The sequence below is a fragment of the Quercus suber genome, unplaced genomic scaffold (assembly GCF_002906115.3).
Source record: "Quercus suber isolate HL8 unplaced genomic scaffold, Cork oak 2.0 scaffold_106, whole genome shotgun sequence".
Lineage (NCBI taxonomy): Eukaryota > Viridiplantae > Streptophyta > Magnoliopsida > Fagales > Fagaceae > Quercus > Quercus suber.
In genome coordinates, this window is record NW_027069571.1 from 378,966 (window position 1) to 404,911 (window position 25,946).

The 25,946-nt window shown below is 36.5% G+C and overlaps 1 protein-coding gene across 1 annotated transcript; it reads right to left on the reverse strand.

The window, feature by feature from the left end:
- Window positions 1-731: 731 nt before the first annotated feature.
- Window positions 732-2,325, reverse strand: LOC136068243 (mitotic spindle checkpoint protein BUBR1-like). The gene is made up of 3 exons (XM_065775153.1): window positions 2,067-2,325; window positions 1,815-1,959; window positions 732-1,066 (listed from the first exon to the last, which is right to left on the reverse strand). Exons 1-3 carry the CDS (start codon window positions 2,165-2,167, stop codon window positions 905-907), a joined length of 408 nt encoding a protein of 135 aa, XP_065631225.1. The 5' UTR covers window positions 2,168-2,325; the 3' UTR covers window positions 732-904.
- Window positions 2,326-25,946: the final 23,621 nt, after the last annotated feature.

Below are 25,946 nucleotides of genomic sequence, written 5' to 3' on the forward strand. Positions count from 1 at the left end.
AAAACAAATCATAAAATACGCACCCCAGGTCTCCAGATGAAGCCATAAGGAAACACACTGCATAACAAAGGGCCGGCTGAGAAAATCAGTAACAAAACCCATTTTTGGGCCCATAGCACTACGAGGAAGGTACTATAATTGTCCCAAGAATAGGATTAAGCCCTGATACTACAGTAGGAAAAATTGGCCCTCATGTCTGTCAAAAGTCCTCAGACCATGCTACCTTATTGAACTAGTGCCTTCAAAAAAAAGCAGCGTGGAATTCTAAGTAGTAATATAGTAAGGAGTACTTTTTGTTAAGAATAATAAGTGAATCAACAAATGGTTTTGGTCAAGAAATGCCCAAGATGTCCAACGGCTAGTTTTCCAGTCAAATACCCAACGGCTAGTTTCCAACTCTACAGCAAACGGTGGCGTTTTATCTCATGATTTAGTGTTAATGTATTTAACTAAAACGCTGCGTTTAGAACTAAGGATGATTAGTTCAAACGCTGCGTTTTCATCTCTGGGAAATGAACTTCACTTACACCGTGGAGACTGTTTTCTGGAGATCAGTTAGGCAGTTAAGATTAGTTAGTTAGTTCCTAAAAAAAAAAAAAAAAAAAAAACACATAAAACATTTAGAGCCCTAAACTATACATAATAAGAATTCAAGCATATGTAACATAGAGCATTGAGCAAAGCAAGGACATACTGCAGAAACATCCAGTGCACAGAATCTAAAACGAGAACATTTTGTTAAACATAGCAGTTACTATGTCTAAATAAGTCATTAATTGTTTAATGCAGCTCTATTAAAAAGGAATTAATCATCCATTCATCCATATGAACAAATGTGGAAGGATTCCATTTCTTGGAGACATTTAAACACCCAAATAAAACAAGTTTTAAAATTGTAGAGCACTTACTTCTGCACACCCAAATGGTACATCTTCTCAGCCTCCTCAAATTTCTTGATCTTCTCGTAGTAAAGAGCATATGCTTGGTAGAACAAAGACTTCTTTTTTCCAATTTGATTCACCTCCATGGTCCTCAGAAGCGTTTTTGGATCCTCCACAAAGTCCATCTACTCACAGAGTAAAAAAACAATTCTTTGGTTTAGTTAAAGCGAGACATTTCCCATATTTAGGGAACTAAAACAACTTAAAGCATAAGATTCCAACTTTGATTTTCATATATTTTTCCTTCATTTTCATTGTAACCAAACAATGGCCTATGAAATTGAATGAAAAATGATGACCCATTATCAAAATCATCCATAAGATAATAAAAATCACTCTTGGATCATCCACAAGATCCATCTACTCACAAAATAATTAAATAAACAATTACTTATGATGCAGACAATGAAATTGGCATTTTTCGATTCACGAATAACACCAATCCATTCCCTCGCTTCTATGAAGATGATATGTCATAAATCAAAAACGAATCATAGTAATAACAAAAGCTAGTGAATTTAGTCCAAAACAACTCTTCTATTTATTAAATCTCCAAATTTAATGTCCATAACTTTTCCTTCATTTCCTCAGGAACCAAACAACGGCTATGAAATTGAACAGAAACCGAACAACCCAGCATCAAAATCAGCAATAAGAAAATGTAAAAAAGCGCTCTCAGACCATCCACAAAAACCCATCAACAAACAAAGTAAATGAATAAATTCTCAACATTTACATAACCAAAACAATCTTAAGCGCAAGATTCCAAATTTTATTTTTCACATCTTTCCCCTTCATTTCCACAGGAACCAAACGACCCAGAATCGAAATCATCGAGAAGAAAACGAAAAAAGAAATGGATTAGTAAAATACCAACTGTAACCAAACGCGGAGGTATCGTAAGTCGTTTTTGTAACGGCGATCGGACTCGAAGGTCTGCGCGCACTTCTGCAAAAACCGTGGCAGCTTCTCGTTCAGAACTTGCGAAGGCAGAGAATCTTTCATCTTTCTGATCCCTCTGTATATACAAAATGCCAAACAGTCTTACTTTTTAAAACCATTAAAAGAGCTACCCACAAAGAGAGAGAGAGAAAGAGAGAGAGAGAGAGAGAGAGAGAGGCATACCGGAGCCATGGGAGAAGAGGGTCGTTGCCAGAGTAGGATTTGATGTCTGAGATCAAGGAGGTGAAGAGATCGGCGTTGTTGTCGTTGTTGGCTTTGGCCATGCTTTTTGGGTTTTGCTTTGGAGCAAAGTTGAAGATGGTAGCGGTGGTGCTGGTGGGGGTTTTGGACTTTGGAGCCAATGGCTAATTTGAATTTGTGTTCGGGTAATAGATTGTGTGTATCACTCGGACAGGCAAATAGTGGATGTTATGTGTTTATGTATAGACACGTGGCAGGGTAAAGGATCGACGATGGATATGATTTGATAATCATGGTTTCTATGACCATTTTGGCTGAAATTTGTTACACGTATGATTGTGCTGTTAAGAATAATAAGTGTACAACCATTGAACCAACAAATGGTTTTGCTCAAGAGATGCCCAAGATGCCCAACGGCTAGTTCCAGTCAAATACCCAACAGCTAGTTTCCAACTCTACAGCAAACGGTGGCGTTTTATCTCATGATTTTGTGTTAATGTATTAAAATAAAACGCTGCGTTTAGAACTTAGAATGATTAGTTCAAACGCTGCGTTTTCATCTCTGGGAAATGAACTTCACTTACACCGTGGAGACTGTGGTTTCTGGAGATCAGTTGGGCAGTTAAGATTAGTTAGTTAGTTCCTAATCTTCCTCCGTAAAATACGGATCCATCCCTAGATTTTAGGGATTAGCTTAGTCTGTTACTAGATCAGGTAAGCTATATATATATATACTGTACTTGACATGGAAAGAACAACAAGAATTCATTTCAACAGAAATTTTCTCTTCGTCTCTCTCTCTAATCTCTGTTTGAAGTTTTCTCTTTTTTTTGCTCTCTGTTTTCATTACCTTCATAGTGTGAACACCATTGAAGAATCTTTTAAACCTCTGTTAGATTCTTTTCATGGTATCAGAGCTTCAATCGATCCCAGTAACAATGGCAGAAAATTCCTCAACTCCACCTTCAACAACTGTACCTTCAACCTCCACAACCTTACCATCAATTTCAACACCTACCTCCTTCAATCTTACAAATCAACCTCTGCTTCTACTATCAAACATGTCAAACATGATGACAGTCAAATTGGATTCTTCCAATTATATCGTTTGGAAATATCAGATTTCCATGGTGTTAGAGACCTACTCCATGTTTGAGCTTCTTGATGAAGCTTCACTTGTTCCTGAGAAATTTCTCAAGGATTTATCTGGCACGATTACCTCAGTGATCAATCCAGAGTATCTCATCTGGAAATCCAAGGAAAAGGCACTGCTTACCTTCATTAGCTCAACCCTCACTTCTTCAGTATTGGCTATAACTATTGGATGTTCTTCAGCACAAGATGTCTGGAAGGTTCTTGAAAACAGGTTCTCTTCAATCTCAAGGTCACACGTGATGAACCTAAAGGCTGAGCTACACAATGTGAGGAAAGGATCAGATTCTGTAGATGCATATTTGCAGAAGATCAAGGTAATAAGAGATAAACTTATGGCAGTAGGTGTGCTATTGGATGATGAGGAGCTACTTCATGTAGCAATCAAAGGTCTCCCAAAGGAATTCAGTGCATTCAGGTCTGCAATCAGAACCAGAAGCACCAAATTGAGCTTTGATGAATTAGCTACCATGTTAAATGCAGAAGAAGAATCGTTGAATGAAGGAATGGAGATCAGAGACTCCACCTTTGCTATGGCAGTTAACACTGCACCAAGATTCAACAATACTGGTAACAATAATACTCACAACCAGTATCACAATAGAGGGAGAGGAAGAAATAACAATGGAAGAGGTAGAGGCAGAGGTCCATTACCTAATCATTTCAATCATCAATTTACTTCATCTCAGTTCTCACAACCTCAAGGGTCTAACACTAGATCAGAAAGACCTATTTGCCAGATTTCTGGTAAGGCAAGACATCTTGCTTTAGACTGTTACCATAGGATGGACTATGCCTATCAAGGCAAGCATCCACCCACGAAGCTAGCTGCAATGGCCACTTCTTCAAACTCAATGATCACTCAAGAGCAACCTTGGTTGGCAGATAGTGCAGCTATAGACCATGTCACTTCAAGCCTGAGTCACTTAAGCTTTCCTAAGCCTTATACAGGTCAGGAGCACCTCACAGTGGGCAATGGTCAGAATTTACCTATTTCTCATATAGGTAACTCACTCATTTCTACTTCCAATACTCCTATTCAACTTAGAAATGTTCTTAGAGTTCCATCTATTGCTTCTAATCTTGCCTCAGTTCACAAAATATGTCTTGATAATAACTGCTGATGTTACTTTGATGCAAACACCTTACTCATTCAGGCCTTGGCCACGGGGAAAACTCTTTACAAGGGCAAGAGTGAAGGGGGTGTATACCCTATCTACCCTCACAAGGCCACTGACCTTTTGCTTCCCAATAAACTCTGTCATTCTGTTCAGCTCTCTTCTTCTAGTTGGCATTTATGGCACAACAGACTTGGACACCCCAACTCTCAAACTCTTAAGCTTTTGTTACAAAATAATGGTTTGTCTTGTAATACCAATGTCAATTTTGTTAATTCTTGTATTCACTGTCTTCATGGAAAGATGCATAGACTTCCATTTCCTAGTTCCAAATTTGTAGCTACTGCCCCATTTGAACTTGTACACACTGACCTGTGGGGTCCTGCACCTCTTCCATCAATAAATGGCTACAAATACTATGTCATATTTGTTGATCACTTCACTCGGTTTACATGGCTTTACTTCCTTTCTGCAAAATCTAAAGTTTACTCCAAATTTGTCATTTTTCATGCTATGGTTAAAACACAATTTTCAACTACTGTTAAGACTCTTAGATCAGATGGTGGGGGTGAGTACACTTCACATTCCTTTGAATCCTACCTCACCTCTAATGGTATTAATCACCAAATCTCTTGCCCATATACACCTCAACAAAATGGCTTAGTTGAAAGGAAGCATAGACACCTAATTGAAACTACCATTACACTTTTATCACAAGCTTCCTTACCTTCTTCCTACTGGTCATTTGCTGTTCAATCTGCTGTAACACTTATCAATTTACTCCCTACTCCTACATTAGGCTTTCATTCTCCTTGGCCTAAACTGTATGGTCAACCACCTGATATATCTTCCCTCAAAGTCTTTGGCTGTGCTTGCTACCCTTTTCTAAGACCATACACCAAGCACAAGTTAAATCACAGAACCAAAGAGTGTCTCTTTTTAGGCTATTCTGCAATTTCTAAGGGTTACTTGTGCCTTGATCTGCCTTCTCATACTCTATACACTTGCAGACATGTGTTGTTCAATGAAACCAAGTTCCCTTTTTCCTTCCACACATCATCTACTGCGAATTCATCTCCTCCGTCTTCTGATGTCTGGCTGTCTAATCTCCTCTACTTACACTCCTCTAACCAACCATCCATTCTAGGACCATATTCTACTTCTCCTTCTCATTTCTCAAATCTTGCTCATAATTCTTCTTGTCAAACTTGTCCTCCCTCATCTACTCCTCACTCTACACCCCCATCTCCTCCTTCCTCCATTCTTGTAGCCACTAATCCTCATTTCCTGCAGTCACTGCTTCATCCCTTCCTGCAGTCAACACCTCTTCTCTTCCTACAGCCACTGCTTCTGTCATTGCTCCTGTGAACTTACACCCTATGACCACCAGATCAAAGAATGGTATCTCTAGACCTAAACTATGTTACAAGCTGTGGTTAATTACACTCACACTGAACCTCCATCCTACAAAATTGCCAGCAAATTTCCTCAATGGGTTCAAGCCATGGATGAGGAATTCTCAGCCTTGCAAAGACAGCACACTTGGTCACTTGTTCCTGCTACTTCTGGTGTTAATCTGGTGGGCTGTAAGTGGGTATATAAGCTCAAGTTGCACAGTGATGGCACCATTGCTCGTTACAAAGCAAGGTTGGTTGCCAAGGGTTTCCATCAACAGGCAGGTGTGGACTACACTGAAACATTTAGTCCAGTGGTGAAACCTGCTACAGTGAGACTGGTGCTATCCATTGCAGTCAGTTGCAAATGGCCTCTAAGACAATTAGATGTCTCTAATGCTTTTCTTCATGGGTTTCTAAAGGAGGAGGTGTATATGGCACAACCTCCAGGCTATGTGGATCAGCAACATCCTAATCACATCTACAAATTACATAAATCCCTATATGGTTTGAAACAGGCTCCTCGTGCCTGGTTTGATAGATTCACTTCTCAGCTGCTGCATCTTGGGTTTGAAGCTTCAATGGCAGATTCTTCCTTGTTTGTATTTGCCTCTCATCAGATTATAATCTATCTTCTGGTGTATGTTGATGATATTATCATCACAGGCAACTCTTCATCACAAGTCTCTCATCTTGTCACTGCACTTAGTACAGCCTTTGAACTTAAGGATCTGGGGGTTCTCTCATATTTCTTAGGGATTCAAATTGTGCCTTCCAAAGTTGGTCTTACTTTGTGCCAATCCAAATATGCTTCTAATGTACTGCACAGATTTCACATGGAGAACTCTAAACCAACTAAAACTCCTTGTTGCCCTAATGTCAGACTTACTCCTTTTGAAGGTTCCATTCTGCCTGATCCAACTGAGTATCACAGCATGGTGGGTGCCCTCCAGTACTTAACTTTCACAAGACCAGATTTGGCCTTCAGTGTTCATCAGCTCTGTCAGTTTATGCAGCATCCAACTTCTTCTCACTTGGAGGCAGCCAAATGTGTTCTTCGTTATGTGAGAGGTACTTTGCATTTTGGGCTTTATCATGCTCCTGGTCCACTCACATTCTCTGCCTTTTCTGATGCGGATTGGGCCGGTTACCCTACTGACAGAAAATCTACTACTGGAATTCTGGTTTTTCTTGGTTCAAACCCCATTTCATGGTCTTCCAAGAAACAATCCACTGTCTCTCGTTCCTCCACAGAGGCAGAGTATCGTGCCTTGGCTTCCACAGCAGCTAAGTTGTCTTGGCTTCATACTCTGTTTAAGGAACTCAAACTATTTCTTCCTCACATTCCCATCCTTTGGTGTGATAACAACTCAGCTATTGCCTTGGCCTCTAATCCTGTTTTTCATTCTCGCACAAAGCACATTGAAGTTGATTATCATTATGTGAGGGGCTGTGTTCTTCGTCATACTTTGGGAATCAAATTCATCTCAGGCCGTGATAATTTTGTAGATATCTTCACAAAACCTTTGCCTGGTCCTCACTTTCTGGTTCTCCGTGGCAAACTCTTGGCTGATACTGCCTTGTATTTGAGGGGGAATGTTAAGAATACGTGTACAACCATTGTATCAACAAATGGTTTTGGTCAAGAGATGCCCAACGGCTAGTTCCAGTCAAATGTCCAACGGCTAGTTTTCAACACTACAGCAAACGGTGGCGTTTTTATATCATGATATAGTGTAAATGTATTTAAATAAAACGTTGCGTTTAGAACTTAGAATGTTAGTTCAAACACTGCGTTTTCATCTCTGGGGAATGAGCTTCACTTACACCGTGTACTCTGTGCATTCTTGAGATCAGTTGGGCAGTTAAGGTAGGTAAATATTAGTTAGTTAGTTCCTAATCTTCCTCCGTAAAATACGGATCCATCCCTAGAATTTAGGGATTAGCTTAGTCTGTTACTAGATCAGGTAAGCTATATATATATACTGTACTTGACATGTAATGAGTAAGAAAGAATTCATTCTTTACAGAAATCTTCTCTTCGTCTCTCTCCCTAATCTCTGTCTGAAATTTTCTCTTTTGCTCTCTGTTTTTCACTACCTTCATAGTGTGAACACCATTGTAGAATCTCTTAAACCTCTGTTAGATTCTTTTCAGCCCCTCAAACTATAGCTGTGTACAAGTCCTCTTTCAGAAAAATGCAGGCTGACCTTCCAAATACTAACTATTCTTTCATAAGAAATCGCATAATGAAAATTGAAATTTGTTAAAAGTTCTCGTAGATTATATTAAGATTAATGTTTTTGAGAACCCTCATGTTAAGGCGGACACGAAAAAAATGCATCATTTTCTTTTTGGAATCAGCAATATATACAGATTTTGTTTGTGATTCCAATCTGCTAAAGCTTATATTTCCAATATAGCAAATCAACATCTGCCAGACACAATGTTACTCAGTCACGTGTGTTAATTGAAAAGCAAGGACCATACAGAATTAGGGGTCCCACAATTGCATTGTATGAAGAGTTCGATTAGTCAAGCCTCAATGACCCATTATCTAATCGTATAAATCCGTAGTACTGAGTCTTCTGTCATGCACAGCAATTCATGCCACCATTGTGGGACTTATCGATTGAGAAGAGATTGTCCAGCCACGTTTATATCGATCAATTGTTAATACAATATATATGGACCAATATTACAAATGGTGATCGTTGCTTATTTTGAACCTCGTGAATCGCATGAAAGGTGAGAATATATATATATTTTTTTTTTTGCTGACTGAAAGGTGAGAATATAATCTGAAGTTTTCGCTTCAATCTATGAATTTATTTCTGTGATACCATTTTCACTGGATCAGTAGCATATTCTTCACCTTTGATAGACGCACCTAAGTATGAATCCATGCGTGGAACGTATTTACATGGTTTTATATATTGATTATTATTTCATAGGTTCATATATACAAGCATGATTTTATTTTCCTTCTTTTATGCATAACTACTGTCTTAATATATTTTCACGTATAAAAGATATAATGTATATTATTAGCTATCCACGGGTCGGTTTTGAACCCAACCCAAACCCAACACGCCGGCGTCGGGTGGAAGGCGGAGGGACCCGAAACCGACCGCCGACGTCACTCGGTCGAGTCGGTTTTGGGTTCGGGTGGTGTTTGGGTCGGTTCGGTCGGTGGAGAGAGTCGCCGGATCCAGCAAACGTTGCCGGAATCTTCAAAACATTCGCCAGAATCTGCAAAAACCCAGTAGATCTGCACCAAAAATCGCCGAAATCAGCCTGGATCTCCTCAAAACTTGCCAGATCTCACCAAATATGGTCGAGATCTCGCTTGGATCCCCTCGAATGTCACCGGATCTCACCAAATCTCGCTCGAACGTCGCCGGATCTCACCAAATCTCGCTTGGATCTCCTTGAATATTGCCAAATTTGTATATAACGTTGGTCGGGTCAGGTGGCTCAGGTTTTGGAGAAGAAAACCTGCCACTCAACCCGCCGGCGTCGGGTCTTGGGCGTGGAAACCTGTCACTGACCGTCGGAGTGGTCGGTTCGGGCGGTTGTTGGTTCGAGTTTGGGCGGGTTGCTCGGTTTGGTCGGTTCCGGGTTGAGTTGGACACCCCTTGTATATGTTGCCGTCAAGACTTTCCTATCTTAGTCTTTGAGTACGCATTGAGATACATTACTTGACAAGACAAAAGATTAAGTTTTCAGGACAATCTAATTGGCGTTTTAGGGCTTAGGGGACACAAAAATTTTTAATGTCCAATATGTGTACACAAATGAAAATTATATTCAGAATCAGAACCCAGGAATCTTTCCGCCTGAGAAAAAATAGCAAAATAATGTGGATGCTGAGAATAGGTACAAGCTACACATCGCAAATGATGTTTACTTTTCCAACATGTGGAGTCGTGGGGGCATTTCTTAACTAAAAATGTATAGCTAGTACCTTATGTGTTATCTTGTCACCAGGTCACAAAATTAGTCAAGTATATCCACCTTAACATGCACGTAAGTGCAAATTATATTCAAAATTAGAACCATGGAATCCTTCATGTATGGAAAAAGGGCAATACAATGCGGACGCTAATGGTCAGTACAAGGTACACATCACAGATGATGTTAACTTTTTCAACATGTGGGATTATGGGGGGCATTTCTTAACTTAAAATTTAGCTAGTAGCTTGTGTGCTATCATGTCACTAGGCCACAAAATTAGTCAAGCATATGCACCTTAACTATAAAACAATTATAGCATTAGCATTCAGATTTCTAAAAAAAAACTTTATTTTACAACTCAAAAAATTACTTTATCTATATTAATACCTCATTTAGCAATACACCCTACATCCCATTTCCTATTTTAACATATAACCCATATTAAAATAATCAAAACTATCCAATCAAATAATATAAACAACCTCTCTCTCTCTCTCTCTCTCTCTCTCTCTCTCTCTCTCTCTCTCTCTGTCTCTCTCTCTCTAATCTCTGTTTGAAGTTTTCTCTTTTGCTTTCTGTTTTTCATTACCTTCATAGTGTGAACACCATTGAAGAATCTCTTAAACCTCTGTTAGATTCTTTTCAGATGTGACACGTTGGGGTTGAGATGGGTACATGTGGTAGAGTGCATGATCTAATATTGTTGATACGTGGCATGATTAGGTGAGAGTGTACGTAGGACATTTCCTTTTTGTTTTGTGTTTCTTGCCTTCTTCTTTCTTTGTTTTGTGAATTTAGTGTGTTTTTTAAGAATATTTTAATAGTAAAAATATATAAAAAATATAAATAAAAATATTTTTAATAATTTTTTAATCACCACACCCCACCGCACCCGCACCCTACTTTTTCAAAAATAGTCAAGTCCCGCATCCACATCCGAATATGAAAACACACCCTTTCTTTATAGCAACGTTATGGATACCATTCCATGCCAGCCGGAATGGCCGAAAAATTTCGTACCGGCAAGCAAACTAGAACAGCAAGCCCCTCTATTCCACCTCGGGTAAGATTTCAGCTTGTTCCGGTGTGTTTCGGCAGTTCTGGGCTTTTTCGGTTAATTTTGCCCGAAATAAAAGATTTGGCCAGTATGAGTTTGTTGCACATAAAGTTGAACTTGGGAGTCTTGGACCTTCATAACAGACCAAAATCGATCCCATCATTCCTTTCCACAAATACTGTATTTGTAGTCTTTTGCTTCATAAGATGAGTTGTAGAGGAATAACAATAACAGAACTAGAGGAATGTTGTGGCTCACGCAATCATGCTTAACAAATTTGGATATCCATCACACAGAGAGAGAGAGAGAGAGAGAGAGAGAGAGAGAATAGAGAAGAGAGAAAAGACTTGAGAGGAAAACTGAGATAAGTTGCGGGTGAGAGTAAAAAAATAAAAAGAAAGATGAAGTCAAGAAAAGATAAGATAGTGTGTCAGTTTTAACGTGTAGATCTCATAAAAGATGGGATAGAATTCAAAAGTGAGTAGTGTAAATATCAAGGAGTTAGATACAAAAGACGTGTGTGGATGAGAGAACAAATTAAAAATAGGAAGAAAGTAAAATATGGTCGGTGAGGAAAAATATAGTAATAAAAAAAGTTGTAAATAGAATTGACTTGGGTGGTTTGCTTTAGTCAAATTATGAAGCCACTGTTGAGGCTTACTTTAAATTTGCCTTTGCATTAAAAAAATTAATTAGTATTTTAATTAAAATAATAATATTTTAAATGAATTAATTAGATTAATCTTAAAATAACAAATTTTATAAATGTATGAAAAATATTGAAAATACAAAAAAAAAAAAATATAAAAAGTAATAGGATATGAAATTATATATATATATACATATTATTTTTTTGGAACCCAAAACACCTTAAAACGGTACACTGAAATAAGCCAGTACTGAAATATTCCGTTCTACTGAATAAACCGAAATAGGGTCCGAAACGGTATTCATAACAATACTTCCTAGGTTCTAATTTCCCATTTCAAGACAATGAAAATCCTTGCCAAGAAAATCAAATAGTAATTTTTTTCCATCACCCATTAGCAGAAGTTTATAAACAATAATCCCACCCCAAAGTCCATAGGAAATACCAAATAAATACTAGAAGAACAAGCTCTTCAGCACAAATATCAGAATTTACATGGCAGTGAACCCGGCTATAGGCTTTCTATTTTTTGCCTTGGTTTACAGCAAAGATTCCAACTTTCCAAAAATAGTAAATAGTACACACAAAGAGTGGAATTCACATAAAACCCATTAAAAAAAACACACACACAATAGAAATACTTTCAGACAAGCAAGACCCAGAAGCAGAAATAACCAGAATTGACATACCGTGATCGTCTGGGGGGAATCGAGGTTCTAGAGGGCGTTGACTTCCAAATCCTCCTTCTCCCAAATGAACAATTTGGGGCACTTGAAATTGAAAGGGTGTTTTGGAATGATTGTGAAATGAAATAGAGACGGTTTGGCGAGTAAGGGGAGAGAAAGTTGAAGATCCAAATGGAGAATAGAGGCCAAAAAAGGATGGGTCAAGTGGATAATAATTGGTGAAGAGGTTAGAGGTGGTGGATATGGAGAAGAGAATGAAGAGGGAGGTTGTGAAAGCTAAGGTTGTGGGGATGAAGAAGAAGATACGTCTGAATGAGCCTGAGCTTGAGAAGTATTGTAACAGCAAGGAGGAGCGAGCCATTGCGTTTTTAGTTTTTAGTCTTAGTTTTTTTTACATGGAAATGCGTCAAAATAGGCAGTTTTGAAGCATAAAGTGTTGTGACGCTGAAAGCTACCAACCTCCTGCATGGAAATGGCATCAAAATAGGCAATTTTGAAGCATGTGTTGTGATGCTGAAAGCTACCAACCTCCTACGCACTTGGAGTGTCGTGAAAAAGAACCTAGTACTTGGATTTCTTTTCTTTTGAAAATGTCCTCTCTTCAACAGCAACCCATTGAAAAAAATTAGTCATTTTTTCATTAAAAAATTCCTAAAATAGTTTAATAATATATGCCTAAGAGCATATGTTAGCCAAACCCATTTTTTATTTGTATTGCAAGGATTTATGTAGGTTATGCATTCATTTAGCACCAACATTGAAACTTAAAAATATATAAATAAATAAATAAATCTTATTTTAATACGTCAAAAAATTACTTTATCTATTTTAACATACTATTTAACAATACACCATATATCTTATCTTCTATTTTAACATTCAACAAATTAAGTGTGGGTTTGGATCCAAGTCTACATTTTAAGTCTGTGTTTTCCGCTTTTTTTTTTTTTTTTTTTTTTTGCTTCAGCCGCAGTTGTTGACCAAGTCAACAGTGAACAGTGCACTAGTGCACTGTTCATGGGTCTCACAAACTTCACTTTTCAGCAATTTTTTTATTAAAATTGGGTCCCATGACATTATTCACACATTTAAAAATTATTTTGCTACAATATTTTCAGTTTTTAGTTTCAGCAAAATAAGTTCTATTAAAACGAATCCTAAATAATACTAGCCTCATTACACGCGCTCCACACATGCGATGAGACTCTTTATTTATTTATTTTGAGTTTAATGTAATTTTTCAATTTAAATTTATTTATTGTTAGTGAGATTACATAGGAAGATATTTTTAAGAAACTAAAATTTAGGATTTGAAATAGAGTAAACTGCTAGGTTTAGTCTGCTAGTTTTTAAAGAAAAATGTATCAAACATGCGTGAAATTTATTTAAATAAAAAGTGCTAATTTTTAGGGAAAAAGTTTCTTCTGTAGTTTTTTTTTTTTTTTTTTTTTTTTTAAATTTTAAATTTTGTTGAATTACAATTTTAACCCTATTTTTTTATTTTATTTTTTAAGAATGTGGATTATCTAATTAGCTTAGGGGTATTTTTGACATTTTCTAAAGGTATAACTAATTTTCTGAATCCTCTTAATATATAGAGATAACTAGCCAATCCATTAAAATAATATAAACAAAAAAAAAAACCAATTTTTCATTCATTTCACACACGCACACACACACACACACACACTCTCTCTCTCTAAAGCTCTCTCTTCCTCCCCTAATTCAATTTTCTCTTCTTCTCAAAAGCCAAATCAACTAAACCTAATGTTTTTCTTCATCTCATTGCTCCATCTCTCCATCAACCCCATATCAACCAAACCAAATCCAATATCAAACCCAAACAGATCAAACACAAATCAACTGAAAATCAACCAAGCAAAGCCAATCCACAACCACCACATACAACCCAACAATCAAACCTAAACACACCCACAACTCGGCCCCACCACTGACATCTCACCACCACCAAAAATCAATGGAAAATGAAGGAATAAAAAATTAGCCTAGCACCACCACCAACATCAAATCCAACCGTTTGCTTTTCATGGAACTCTAGCCACCATGATCCACCACCAACATTGGAATCCTTAGGGTTCACAAGGGAATATTTGCAAAATAACATCATTTTGCTAACAATTTTTTTAGTTAGCAACGTTTCCAAACTATTTAGGAAACTAGCATCTCGAGTCTCTCAACTTGAGTTCACTATGGCAACTCGAGTCTTAGAAACTCGAGTTCCATGTGCTAGCAGTGCTGAAGTGGAAAATTATCCACGTGGAACTCGAGTCTTCCCAAAAGAACAAATCACAGGAACTAGCAACCAAGAGAAGCAACCTGGACAACAAATCACCTAAAGAATGAAGCAACTAGCAACCCAGACAATGATGCAACAAAAACAATAAACACAGAGAAGCAACGATGCAACTCCCACGGTTCGGACTGAACCTAGGTGGCAATTCAAACTAAACGCAAGCCCCAGGCGATGAAGGCTCTAGGCGAGGACTGAACTTCCATGGCTGAGCCTCCTTGGCTCTTCCTCTAACCATCATCGCCACCATCGGTGGTGGTCCGATCTCAAGTTCATCTCTCTGAACCCGAACCAAAACTCTTTTCTCTTAAGCCGACTTTCTCTATCTAACAGCAAATCCCAGCCACCACCACCATAAGGATGACTTCTCCACCTCAGATTCTCACACTCTCACTCTCACTCTCTCTCTTTGAACTAGATTTGCTTTGGGTTTTGGGTATTTTTTGAATCTTTGATTTGGGTCTTAAGAAAGGGGAGAAAAAAAAAGAAGGAAAGAAAAAAAAAAAAAAAAAAAGGAAGAACAGGAGTGCCAGCACATGAAACTCGAGTCTTTGAGGCTCAAGTTGCTATAGTGAACTCGAGTCTAAGAGACTTGAGATGTTAGTTTCCTAAATAGTTTGGAAACGTTGCTAACTAACAAATTGTTAGCAAAATGGTGTTATTTTGCAAAAAAAAATCCACCAAACCACCATTAGAGAGAGAGGGACAAGAGAGAGTAGTGAGGAGAGAAAAAGAGAGAGAAGAAACGTTTGATATGAGAGAGAGTAGAGAGAAATGAGGAATAAAAAAAATTAAAAATCAAGTAGTATTGCTATAGTGTCCTACTAGTAGAAGGGTAATATAACTCCATGATAAATTATTTTAAGTTTATTAGAACATCCAATGGGGCATGCTTTTTGGTGTTTGGTGTGCTAAATGCTAAAAATTTAGCATTTAGCACATCTGATGCTAGTACTCAACTTTATGTTTATTCATTTGTACAAAGATAATATTTAGACGGTACCCATCTCCAAAGAGGAGAATGTCATTTCATCCATAATTTAGGTCCTTTATTATAGATAAAATATTTTGTTAAGAAAATTTAGGTGTGAAAATTTCGGTAACATTTATCTATACTACTATTTATGGGGTTTCATCTGTTTGGGATCCTCAATTTTGATGCCCAAAATATCTTCAAATTTACCAGTTACAAGGCTTAAATAATAGGGTTATATATATAAAATTGCTAATTTAAAAACTCCTAAATTTTAGCTAAATTTGAAAAAGCAGTTTACAAATTACTTGGTCCTAAATTTTAGTTCCATTGGACCACCGTACACCCTTGGTACAATTGTCACTCCACAAGTACTTATGCTTGTGGAGTGTAGGGGGTAAGAATCGAGGTTCAAAACTCCAGGAAGGAGCTTCACACACATATATACTTAGATTAAGTTAGAGTAAAATTCTATCTTGTATTAAAAAAAAAAAAAAAAAAACACCATTGGTGTTATTTTTTATTTCTTTTTTATTTGTTGAAAAATGGACTAGTAGTAGACTAGTGTAAAAATATTTTTTCAAAAACACATAATTTTTTCCCTAAAAATTAGCACATATTATCTCATCTCACACAAAAAGATATATTTCACAGGAAATTATTGTGTACTCCTGGAGTACCATAAATATATACTCCCTCCTTTCAGATGAATGGTGGATTCCGCTAATTAAATGCATTGTGGGACCCACCATTCATATGGGATGAGAGACTACGCATTTATAGTACTCTGGGAGTATCTAATAATTTTCCATATTTCACACACTTTTGACGCATCTTTTTCCTAAAAGTTAGCACTATTTCTATTGAAAAATATCTCACACGTCTCTTTTTTAGTTTCTTTGCAGTATCCATAGATTTTTATATTGCCTCAATTTCTTGCTCACTTCATCACAATCTCCAATTTCAGAAAGGTTTGTTTTCTTTGACATTATTGAAATTATTAATTTGTGTATTTTGTTTCCGTAATTTTTTTACTAATCTCACATGTTTTTTTAATCTCTTTTTCTTTATCTTTTTCTCCATTAGCCACGAAAATCTATTACCAATCAGGCACTTTTTATATGGATAACTTTCATATGCAGACTATCAGTACTTGCAAACCATAGCCAAAGTCAAGTTATTAACACATTGCAGGCCATCCATAACCATCCATAGAAATGTAGAAGATCTGTTTGCAACTGAGACCAAGTTTCTTCTTTGCTCTCCATCTGATTTATTTCAAGTATAAAATAATATGTAATTCTAAATTACTTTTACAACCATCAATTAGTGAGAGAAATAATTATGTTTATCAAAAAAAAAAATTATGAGATTAAACTTTCTCAAAGAATTAGAGATCATTTATTTTATGTAGCAATTACATTTGTCTCTCTTCTTAACCCTCACTTTTCCTAAAGGATCTCATGCCTGTGTAAAAAAGGGTTTTTCTTTTTATTTTCTTTTTTATGTGGAAAGGCAAAACTTTTGAAGCAACCCAAATCTAATAATAAACAGTACAACGAGCGAAAGAGGTAAATTTTCAGTTAATTGAAATTTATGTGTATTTGTGTTTTCAAAGTTTGTAGCTTAATGGATTGGTAATTTGCTAATGTGCAAATATTCTTATGCAATATTCTAGTTGAAAATCTGCTTTGGTATTTTGTTAAACATAGATAAGAATAGATTTTTTTAAGTGAAAATTCTAGATCAGTATAAACAATTGATTTAATTTAATAAAATTTTTTTGCTCTTCTAAAATAAGAGTTAGAATAATACATTTATAGATGTACTAATAGTTTATAGGACTAAAATCCCTTTCACATGTTTTTCGTGTCCCCTCCCCCCCCCCCCCCCCCCCCCCCTTTTTCTTTCAAGCCTTCACAAAATAAATTTGTTCCTTTTTTTTTTTTATATATATATATCTTCTTTATTATTATTTTTTATTGCACTATAATAATCCTTTATTTCTTTTGTAGAATGGGAATCATAGAAAATTAAAGGAAATTTGAAATATTTATTATTAGCAAATTGTTGAGAATTGTTTTTCCAACAACCAAAATATTACCATTAGTAACTCACTTTTTAACTTATTTGCAAGTTGATTTGATAGATTAAGAAGAGTGGTTTGAGTTTTGCTTAGAGGCTTTTCTATTTGATTTTTTAACGTTAATAATTTTCATTCATCATAATTCGCGATTGTTCCATCCTTCAATCACAAAAACATCTAGAGGTGTGTTGAAATTATGCATTTGTGGGTGAAATAATTTTTTTTATTTAAATCTTATCACACCTATAGGTATTTTTGTGATTGAAGAATGAAACAATCATGAATTATGATGAATGAAAATTATTAACCTTTAAAAAAAAAAAAAAAAAGCCTCTAAGCACACACATGAGTGCTTAAAGGCTAGTAAGTGCTTAAGGGGAAGGGTCACTTGTACACATATTTAGTGAGAGGTCATTTCAATAATTCTCAGAGGAGATTGGTGTAATTTACCTTTGATTCTTGAAAATATTTCACCCTTTGCTTGCCCTTCCACCCCATACAATGTGATCCAAAAACCATTGATCAAGTTATCAAAACCATATCGTATAGTGTTTCGGTTTGGTTAAAAAAATAAAATGTTTCATTTTATCGTTTCACAATTAATGAAGCCAAAATACATTATTAATCTCTAAACTTTAGCCCATGAGCGCTTTTAGTTTTAGTCACTAAAAATTAAAGTGATTGCTTTTACACTTGATGTACGAGAGTAAAAGTGATCAATTTAAAATGAGAGAGAGAGAGAGAGAGAGAGAGAGAGAGAGAGAGAGAGAGAGAGAGAGAGAGAGGTGTACACACACACACACACGCATATATATATATATATATATATGTGTGTGTGTACATTCATGAACTTATATGTTTATTCAAATCTTTCATAATTTATTTCGAATATCTATAAGTATGTTTATGTCTCGACTTAAATGTTGGCTCTATAGAAAGTCTACATTTTGTTAACCATAAAGATTATTGCTAATCTAAGTTGTTTTGGCTCAACTGACATTGCGTGAGTTCATGTATTTTTTTTTCTTATATTTTAATACAAAGGGTAATATGCTAATGTGTTAGCTAGTTTTCTGGGAATTGGATGGGTGGACAAAGCTATAAATTAAGAAACATACTTACACAAATGACAAAAGACAATTATACGAGAAATTTTCATATGTGTTAGGCTTATGCGCCTCTTTCTCGCTAACACGTGGGATCCACATGTCAATTAGAAAGAGGGTGCATAAGCCAGGCACAGGAGATACCTTCCTCAAATATACACCCTCTCACCCACCACAAATTTTCTTATAAGCCCATTCTATGGAGCTAACCTCTCACAAGCTTGTAGGTCTTGTAGGTGTGGGACCCACATACTTATGAAGTCCGCCTCATTGAGCTTGCATAGGAGATACTTTCTTTCCCCACCCACAATCGCCATTTAATTCACTCTAGAACTTATTTACTCACAAACTAATATGCAAGAAGGCAAAAAAATAAAATAAAAATTAGAACATAAGTACACAAAAGACACAACATTTGTACAAAGTAAGAAAATAAGAGAAATTAAGGTGAGCAAGGAAGCAATCGAGAAAAAAGAAGAAAAGTGAAGTGTAGAAAAAAGAAGAGGAAGTGGTGACAGGTTGTGGCATGGTTGACATGGAAGAAGAAAAATCAGTGGCATGTTTACTGACACTACAATTCGTACAAGTTCTACCACTTGTGACATTTGTCATTTTTTTATAGTAAAGAAAATATATATTCTTTTTTTGTACTGGTCCAATCGAAATAATTTTACCACCCAAAATAGCTAACACAAACCAAAACTACTTAAAAGTTAAAACTTAAAATCAATATGCTTCAATAGGGATATTGTATCAAAGTTGTGGTTAGTATGTGTAGACACCCTATTTTGCAACATCTTTTAACCTCACACTAAAGAAAAAAAATCTTCATTTATGACATACGAGCAAAATCATAATATTGACCATTTGATTGTTAAATACTTAATTGGGGAAAAAAAAAAAAAGCTAGAAGCCCTAACCATTAAAATATCATGTTGTAGACTCTCAATTTTGCACCCATAATTTAATCTTGGAGGATAACTAAAATAATCATTCTAAGTACCCAAAAATCATGATTTCATTTCGTGCATTAAGTCATTCATCACATATCATAAAAATGATCTTGAGATTTTAATGATTGCAACGATATGCCTGGTTCCCAAATCAAACCGTCAGATTGAAATATATCACAAGATCAAGTTTTCATGGTCTGCATGCATTCAGTTAGGTGATACCAATCACATGTGATTAACTGAAATTAATTTTGATTGGTCAATAATTAAAATCAATTAAATAATTTATGTCATTGGTTGTTGATTTTGATTAAAAATAAGTTTGGTTGCATAGGAATAAAATGGATAATCTGATAATATGGGAATTGTTGATAATTAGGCTTTTAGAGTAATTATCTTTTCTATAATTATGTTCTAGAGATTTAGGGCCCGTTTGGTTTAGAGATAGCTCAGTTTTCATAACTTAGTTTTCAAAGCTCATAACTTAGTTCTCAATTTTTGAAAACAACCATTTGCTGTTTCCTGTTTCCATCACTTTAACTCAAATTTTTGAGTTTTGAGTGATGGAAACGAGTGTTGAAAACCAAGCCAAACACAAAATTTTTTATGGGACCCACGCCTTTGGAGAACTCAGTTATAAAAATTGAGTGATATGATCCAAAAACCCACTCATCCAAACAGGCTTTTAATTATCAAGTTAAAATGGATTTTATTAGGAATACAAGTTTAAGAAACATCCAAGACAAAATTGGGCCATGCATTAAGGAGTGTCAATCAGCACTTCAATAGTGCCGGTTAGCACAAGTTTTAAAACGGGCCCAGAAGCTTTTAGTTCAGGTCCAGACTTATCAGATTCAATTTTTTAGGGATAAAACCTAACCTGACTCGTAACGGCAATGTAATGGTTAGCTTGAGGTGCCTGTAACAGCTATGAGCTGGTGGCTGGAAAGGTTATACGTCTATTACACTTGTGCCATTTAAGTGAGGAATTTATATATGGACATTAATGTGTGCTTACAACTATCCTTGGTAATGACGATCCTATATGGACGGTCATTTTATGGACGACCATTTTACACTACTCATCAGTTGCCCTATTTATTCCTTTGTCGTCCTTTATTTGGACGAGCATAGGATTATGAAAGGTTTTTGGAGGTTCAATCTCTCCTTTGTGTCCCGAGATTCTCATCCCATCACATTTAATGCGACACGACTTTCTCGTTAGGTGATTGACACGTGCTTTCTCTTCATTGGTTACGCGTGTGAAGCTTTCTTAAGCTTCCTGTGCCTTGATTTTTGTTTTCCTTTTTAGAAAAACTGCTCATATCCTTCTTCTTCTCCGCCATTTATATTTGAGGTTTGAAGTTTTCAGAACTCCCTACACATTTAGTCTGGTAAGACTTCTCTTCTTAAAGCTCCATTAATGGTTGATTTTGCTTTCATTAGACAGGAAACTCCCTCTATCTCTTTCTTCTTTGCTAAACTAGGGGTCTTTCTTGAGCATTCTAGTAGGCAACGCCCCCAACTAGGTTTATTCTTACCTTGTAGTTGTGCAGCCTTTAGGCTTGTTTTGCTCACCCTCTACCCTTTCATTCACCATTCTTTGATTTCACATCACTTAGAGATGACCATTGATAAAACACAATTTCACCTTGTTATTATGTTCCTCATCAGTATGATGGACGACATTGAGATCCTGTGTAAGAGAAAACACTAAAATCAATATTTTTAGTGATATCTGTAATCTAAAAAAGCAAAACAAAAGCAAATATCTAAAATTGAGAAAACAAACATTTTGATAGAGAATCCAAAAACCCATAGCAAAAATGAATCAAATCTAAACTTTATACCCAAACCTACAAATTGAGAAAAAAAAAAATGTACCATTGTCGATGTCAGTTCCAGTGATCTAGTGGTCTAAATCTGGAAAGGGATTGGACGGTAGTGGGGAAACTGAACTCTACCTCTTTCTCTATTTCTTTCTCCGTGTCCTAGGCCTCATCGCCTCTCCCTCTCTATTTCTATCTCTGTGTGCATAGTATTTTAACAGGTTAATTTTTGAAACTGAATGATTTAATTCCAAAATAGACAAATTCAAAAAAACCTATTACCGAAAAAATTAAAAAAAGAATAGTCACATATTAGAACTTGATTTCCTTAGCCCTAATTTTTGAATCCAAATCTAGAACCAAATTGAAAAAATTGAGTGCATATAATAGATCTAATTTACCTATAAAAAAAATTAGAGAAAGAATAGAACCCATTAGAGGCATTGTTTGTGGGCAGAGAGGCATTCTGTCAGAAACAGAGAGGCGATCTCTTCTTTCTCTGTATACCAGGATCGCCTCTCTCTTTTTCTATTTGTTTCACCATGTCTTCATCGCTTCTCTCTTTTTCTATTTCTTTCTCCGTGTCTTCATAGCCTCTCTCTCGATTTCATCACCTCTCTCGCAATACCTCTACGACGAACGATTGATCGCACGATTCTTCATTGGATTGCAAGTTTTTTTTTTCTCCTTCCCTTTCTCTGTATCATAGTATTGCTTGTTTTTTTATTTAGAGAGAGAAAATGTTAAGCAGTCTGATGTTGCAATGCTTTTTTTTCTTTTTTTTTTTTAACGGGGTTTTTTTCTAACTGGTTTTTTAATTGCAAGCGAGGCAAAGTTTTGAAAGGCCAAATGTTGTAACGTGTGACTGTTTTACTTAAAAGCTGTATACGTGGCAGCATTTTAAGGGGTCTTTTTCCTATTTGTCAATACCTTCTTAAATGTAGGAATCAACTTTCTCTCAGCTTTTGCTATTATATATAGTATATGATATCATCAACATAAACTTCTACTTTTTTGTGGATCAAATCATGCAGCAAAGTGGTGGCTGCTCGTTGGTAAGTAGCACCAACATTCTTAAGGCCAAATGGCATGACCTTGTAGCAGTATGTCCCCTATGGAGTGATAAATGAGGTTTTCTCCATATCTTCTGGAGCCATCTTAATTTGGTTATATCCTGAAAATTCATTTATAAATGAGAGCAACGCATGCCCTACTATGTTGTCAACCAGGACGTCAATGTGAGGCAAGGGAAGGTCGTCTTTTGGGTTGGCCTTATTCAGATCTCGGAAATCTACACACATTCTGACCTTCCCATCCTTCTTTGGTACCAGAACCACATTAGCTAACCACTCTGGATAGTTGACCACTCTCAAGAATCTTGCGTTTTACTATTTTTCTACTTCTTCTTTGATCTTGAGAGTCCATTCTGGCTTCATTCTTTTTAACTTCTACTTGACAAGCTTCATGGTTGGATTTGTTGGAATGCAATGTTGTACTATATCTGTATCAATCCCAGGCATGTCTTCATATGACCAGCAAAAACCTCCTTAAACTTGGTTAGCAGTGCCACTAATGCATCTTTCTTTGAGGTGATTAGGGTATTGCCAACTTGGATCATTTTTGGTTCATCATTAGTTCCGAGGTTAATGGATTGGGTTTCTTCTTTTATGGGTTCCAGGTATCCATGTTTTAATTCCTTATTATTAAGAGTTTTTTTACCAATTTCAGAAATAAAAACATTCAAAGCCAGAAAATAAGCAGAATCAGAAATCATATTAAAAGGGAAAGAGTTTTTAACAGACTCTATAGACTTAATAGGAAAAATATCACAAACAGACTTAATAGGAATAGGAACACTAGCAAAAATGGACTCAATAGGAATGGAAACAACATTCTCGACACGAGTGACTGGCTCAGCGGTCTTGATCTTTTTGGCAAAAGTGACTGACTTGATAGTCTTGATCTTCCTCATAGAATCCTCCATGGGGTGGGCGACCCCCTCCCATGCCCAGTTCTTCAACTCGGTCGTGGCTTCCACAATGGCAGGTGGCTCCTAGTAAGCTCCTTCTTCCCCCAGCATTAGTACCGTGGGATCTACATCCATATAATCTGTAGCTTCTTCTTCAACCTCCATGTCTGTAGGCTTATTAGTCATAGAAGCATCTAGGCACTCCATGCTATCCATCCATTCATCAAATAGCTCATACTTGCCTCTATTGCCCAAATTAGTGGGTTGAGGGAGATGCTCTGGCTCACTTCCTTCCATTCTCTGCTTATAATTACATTTAGCATTCTCAAGTGTCATGATTTTGAGACTATGGTTCATCAGTTTTTGGTCTAGAGCGACCAACCTAGCTTCTATGTCATCCTCCTCTTCAGTATGCAGGGTTGGTGTACTTGGTTCTGAATCATAGTATGACCCCAATTCTGGAACTTCTCTTCCATGCTTACCATACCTAGGGCCAGACCTTGAATTGACATTAGTGATATCACTCTAATCTGAAAGGTGCCAATAAGGATATTCATCATGATACATTTGATTGGCTTATGCATTCTCCTCTCTTGCATCCTCTAACACATTTATCAGCTTGTATCGATCACTATCAGTATCGTTCCACCTGTGAGCTTCAGTATCATCTTCAATATCTTGATCATAGTAGTCCACAACACTATCATATTCCTCATAGAATAGGTCTGCATCTTCATATTCTCTTTCACTAGGGGGTTCATCCCAATCATCTCTGCTATACAGGCTATCATAACTTCTGTTGCTAATGTCATCACTATTGGTACTGCTGTCATCATCACCATGTCCATCATCACTGTTGCTGCTATCACTAGTACTATCACTCTTGTTATCACCTTCATCTTCATTATCACTAGAGGCTACTCCCCCTTTCTCGTCTCCATCACTAGTTCTTAGTTCATGCGGGCTCTTCAATGTATGTTGGCAGGCCTCCCAATATTCTTCTTCTTCTATATTGTAGATATTATCTCCAAGAAGTGTAGTCATGGCATCAGGATCCGTGTGATCAGCCCAATTAGTAGGGACCCAGGTTCTATCTTCCTTCTTCATTTCTAGAACCTCATAGTTGCAGTCAAGTAGTATCTCAAAACCAGGCACCATTGTCTTTGTTAAAGTATCGAATCTCGGTTCTGGGAATCCTTAATAACATTGACTTTCTCCAGCTTTTACAAACTTTCCATTCAGTGTAGGAGTGTAGGGCTTCAGAGGTTTTGGAGGAAAAGGAAGTCCTTTTGCTTTGGCCCTGGCTCGTGCCATTTTTCTCACTTCCATTTCTAGCAAATCATCATCAGTGGGCTTATAGCCTAGCCTAAAAGGTGGTGTGGCAGTAGGAATTTCCAAGTTTTGAACAGTTGGTTTCTTTACAGCTTTCCCCAAATTCATCCCAGGAAAGTAGTTCATTCTCCTCATCATTGCTACCACGTTGTTGTTACCATAAGGAGCAAAGTCCATTGGGATCTTTTCAACTTCTTCTCTCTTCTCAAAACTAGGCCTCTGAATCTCAAAGTCATCCAAGGTCAATGGCTCTTTCTCAGAATCAATACCATAAACGATTTTAGGCACAATCAAAGTATCTCTATAGATGGTCACAATAGCCCCTTCATGTGGAAACTGAACCTTTTGATATAGGGAATTGATGGAAATTAGAGATGAGCGCAGTGGAAAATAAGTTTTAAACGGATCTACTTCATTCGATATTGATAACACGTACTAAGTAAATTTCAGAATTTTGAGAACAAGAGATCGTACCTTGAAGTGGTGAATTTCAAAAACGAAGATTGAAGTACTCGGGAATACTTTTAATCTTCACTCCAATTCCACTAACGCCCAAGATGTGTGGTCTCTCAATTGGTAACAAAGGGATGACTAGTGAGTGACAAAAACTCACATGCACACCATTTCAATGTTGTTTTTCACACACAGAAAAATCTGAACGTTTTTCCCTTTGTATCTAACCAATTTATCTAATTGGGCTAGCCTTTTGGGCCTTACCAATTGGGCTTAAGTGTGTGGCTTGGAGTGGGATCAAAAGGGACCAATAAGACATTAGCTCCAATGGGCCTTGGGCTTTTCTGTCAACTCTTGACAAGTCTAAAGTTACCATTAACTATATTTAATACCACTATATATATAAATATAGTTGCACTCTAGGTCTTATCTATAAATAATATCCCTAGACTTTATTATACATGCAACCCCTTCATAAAATATTTGTAGTAGTACAATTTCATTAATGTAGACTGCCACTTTGTAAATTACTACATCTTAATCTTTGAGTACCCGGTTTAATCATTTAATGTTATTCATTATATATTTATGAAATCCAATTCCATAAATATATACTTTAGTCTTACTAAAGTGGTTAGGCCTAACTCTCTGAATAACAAACTCATTAAACTTATCTCAAGGGAATACTTTATATCTCCGTTAAGAGACTATGAATTCTATCTTGAGAATACATGTCCCATCAACACTAAATGTGGCTGCCCAACGTACTGAGGTTTTGACCATAACTTTAGATCTCACTCCTGATATATCAAAGCAACCTACACCTCATGATCAGGT

Excerpts from the sequence above, each read along its gene's own strand:
- LOC136068243 (XM_065775153.1), bottom strand. The coding sequence starts at position 2,167 with ATGGCCAAAGCCAACAACGACAACAACGCCGATCTCTTCACCTCCTTG. Across the intron at positions 1,960-2,066 it reads CCTCTTCTCCCATGGCTCCG|AGGGATCAGAAAGATGAAAG; the intron begins GTATGCCTCTCT and ends TTGTATATACAG. Across the intron at positions 1,067-1,814 it reads TCCGCGTTTGGTTACAGTTG|ATGGACTTTGTGGAGGATCC; the intron begins GTATTTTACTAA and ends CTCTGTGAGTAG.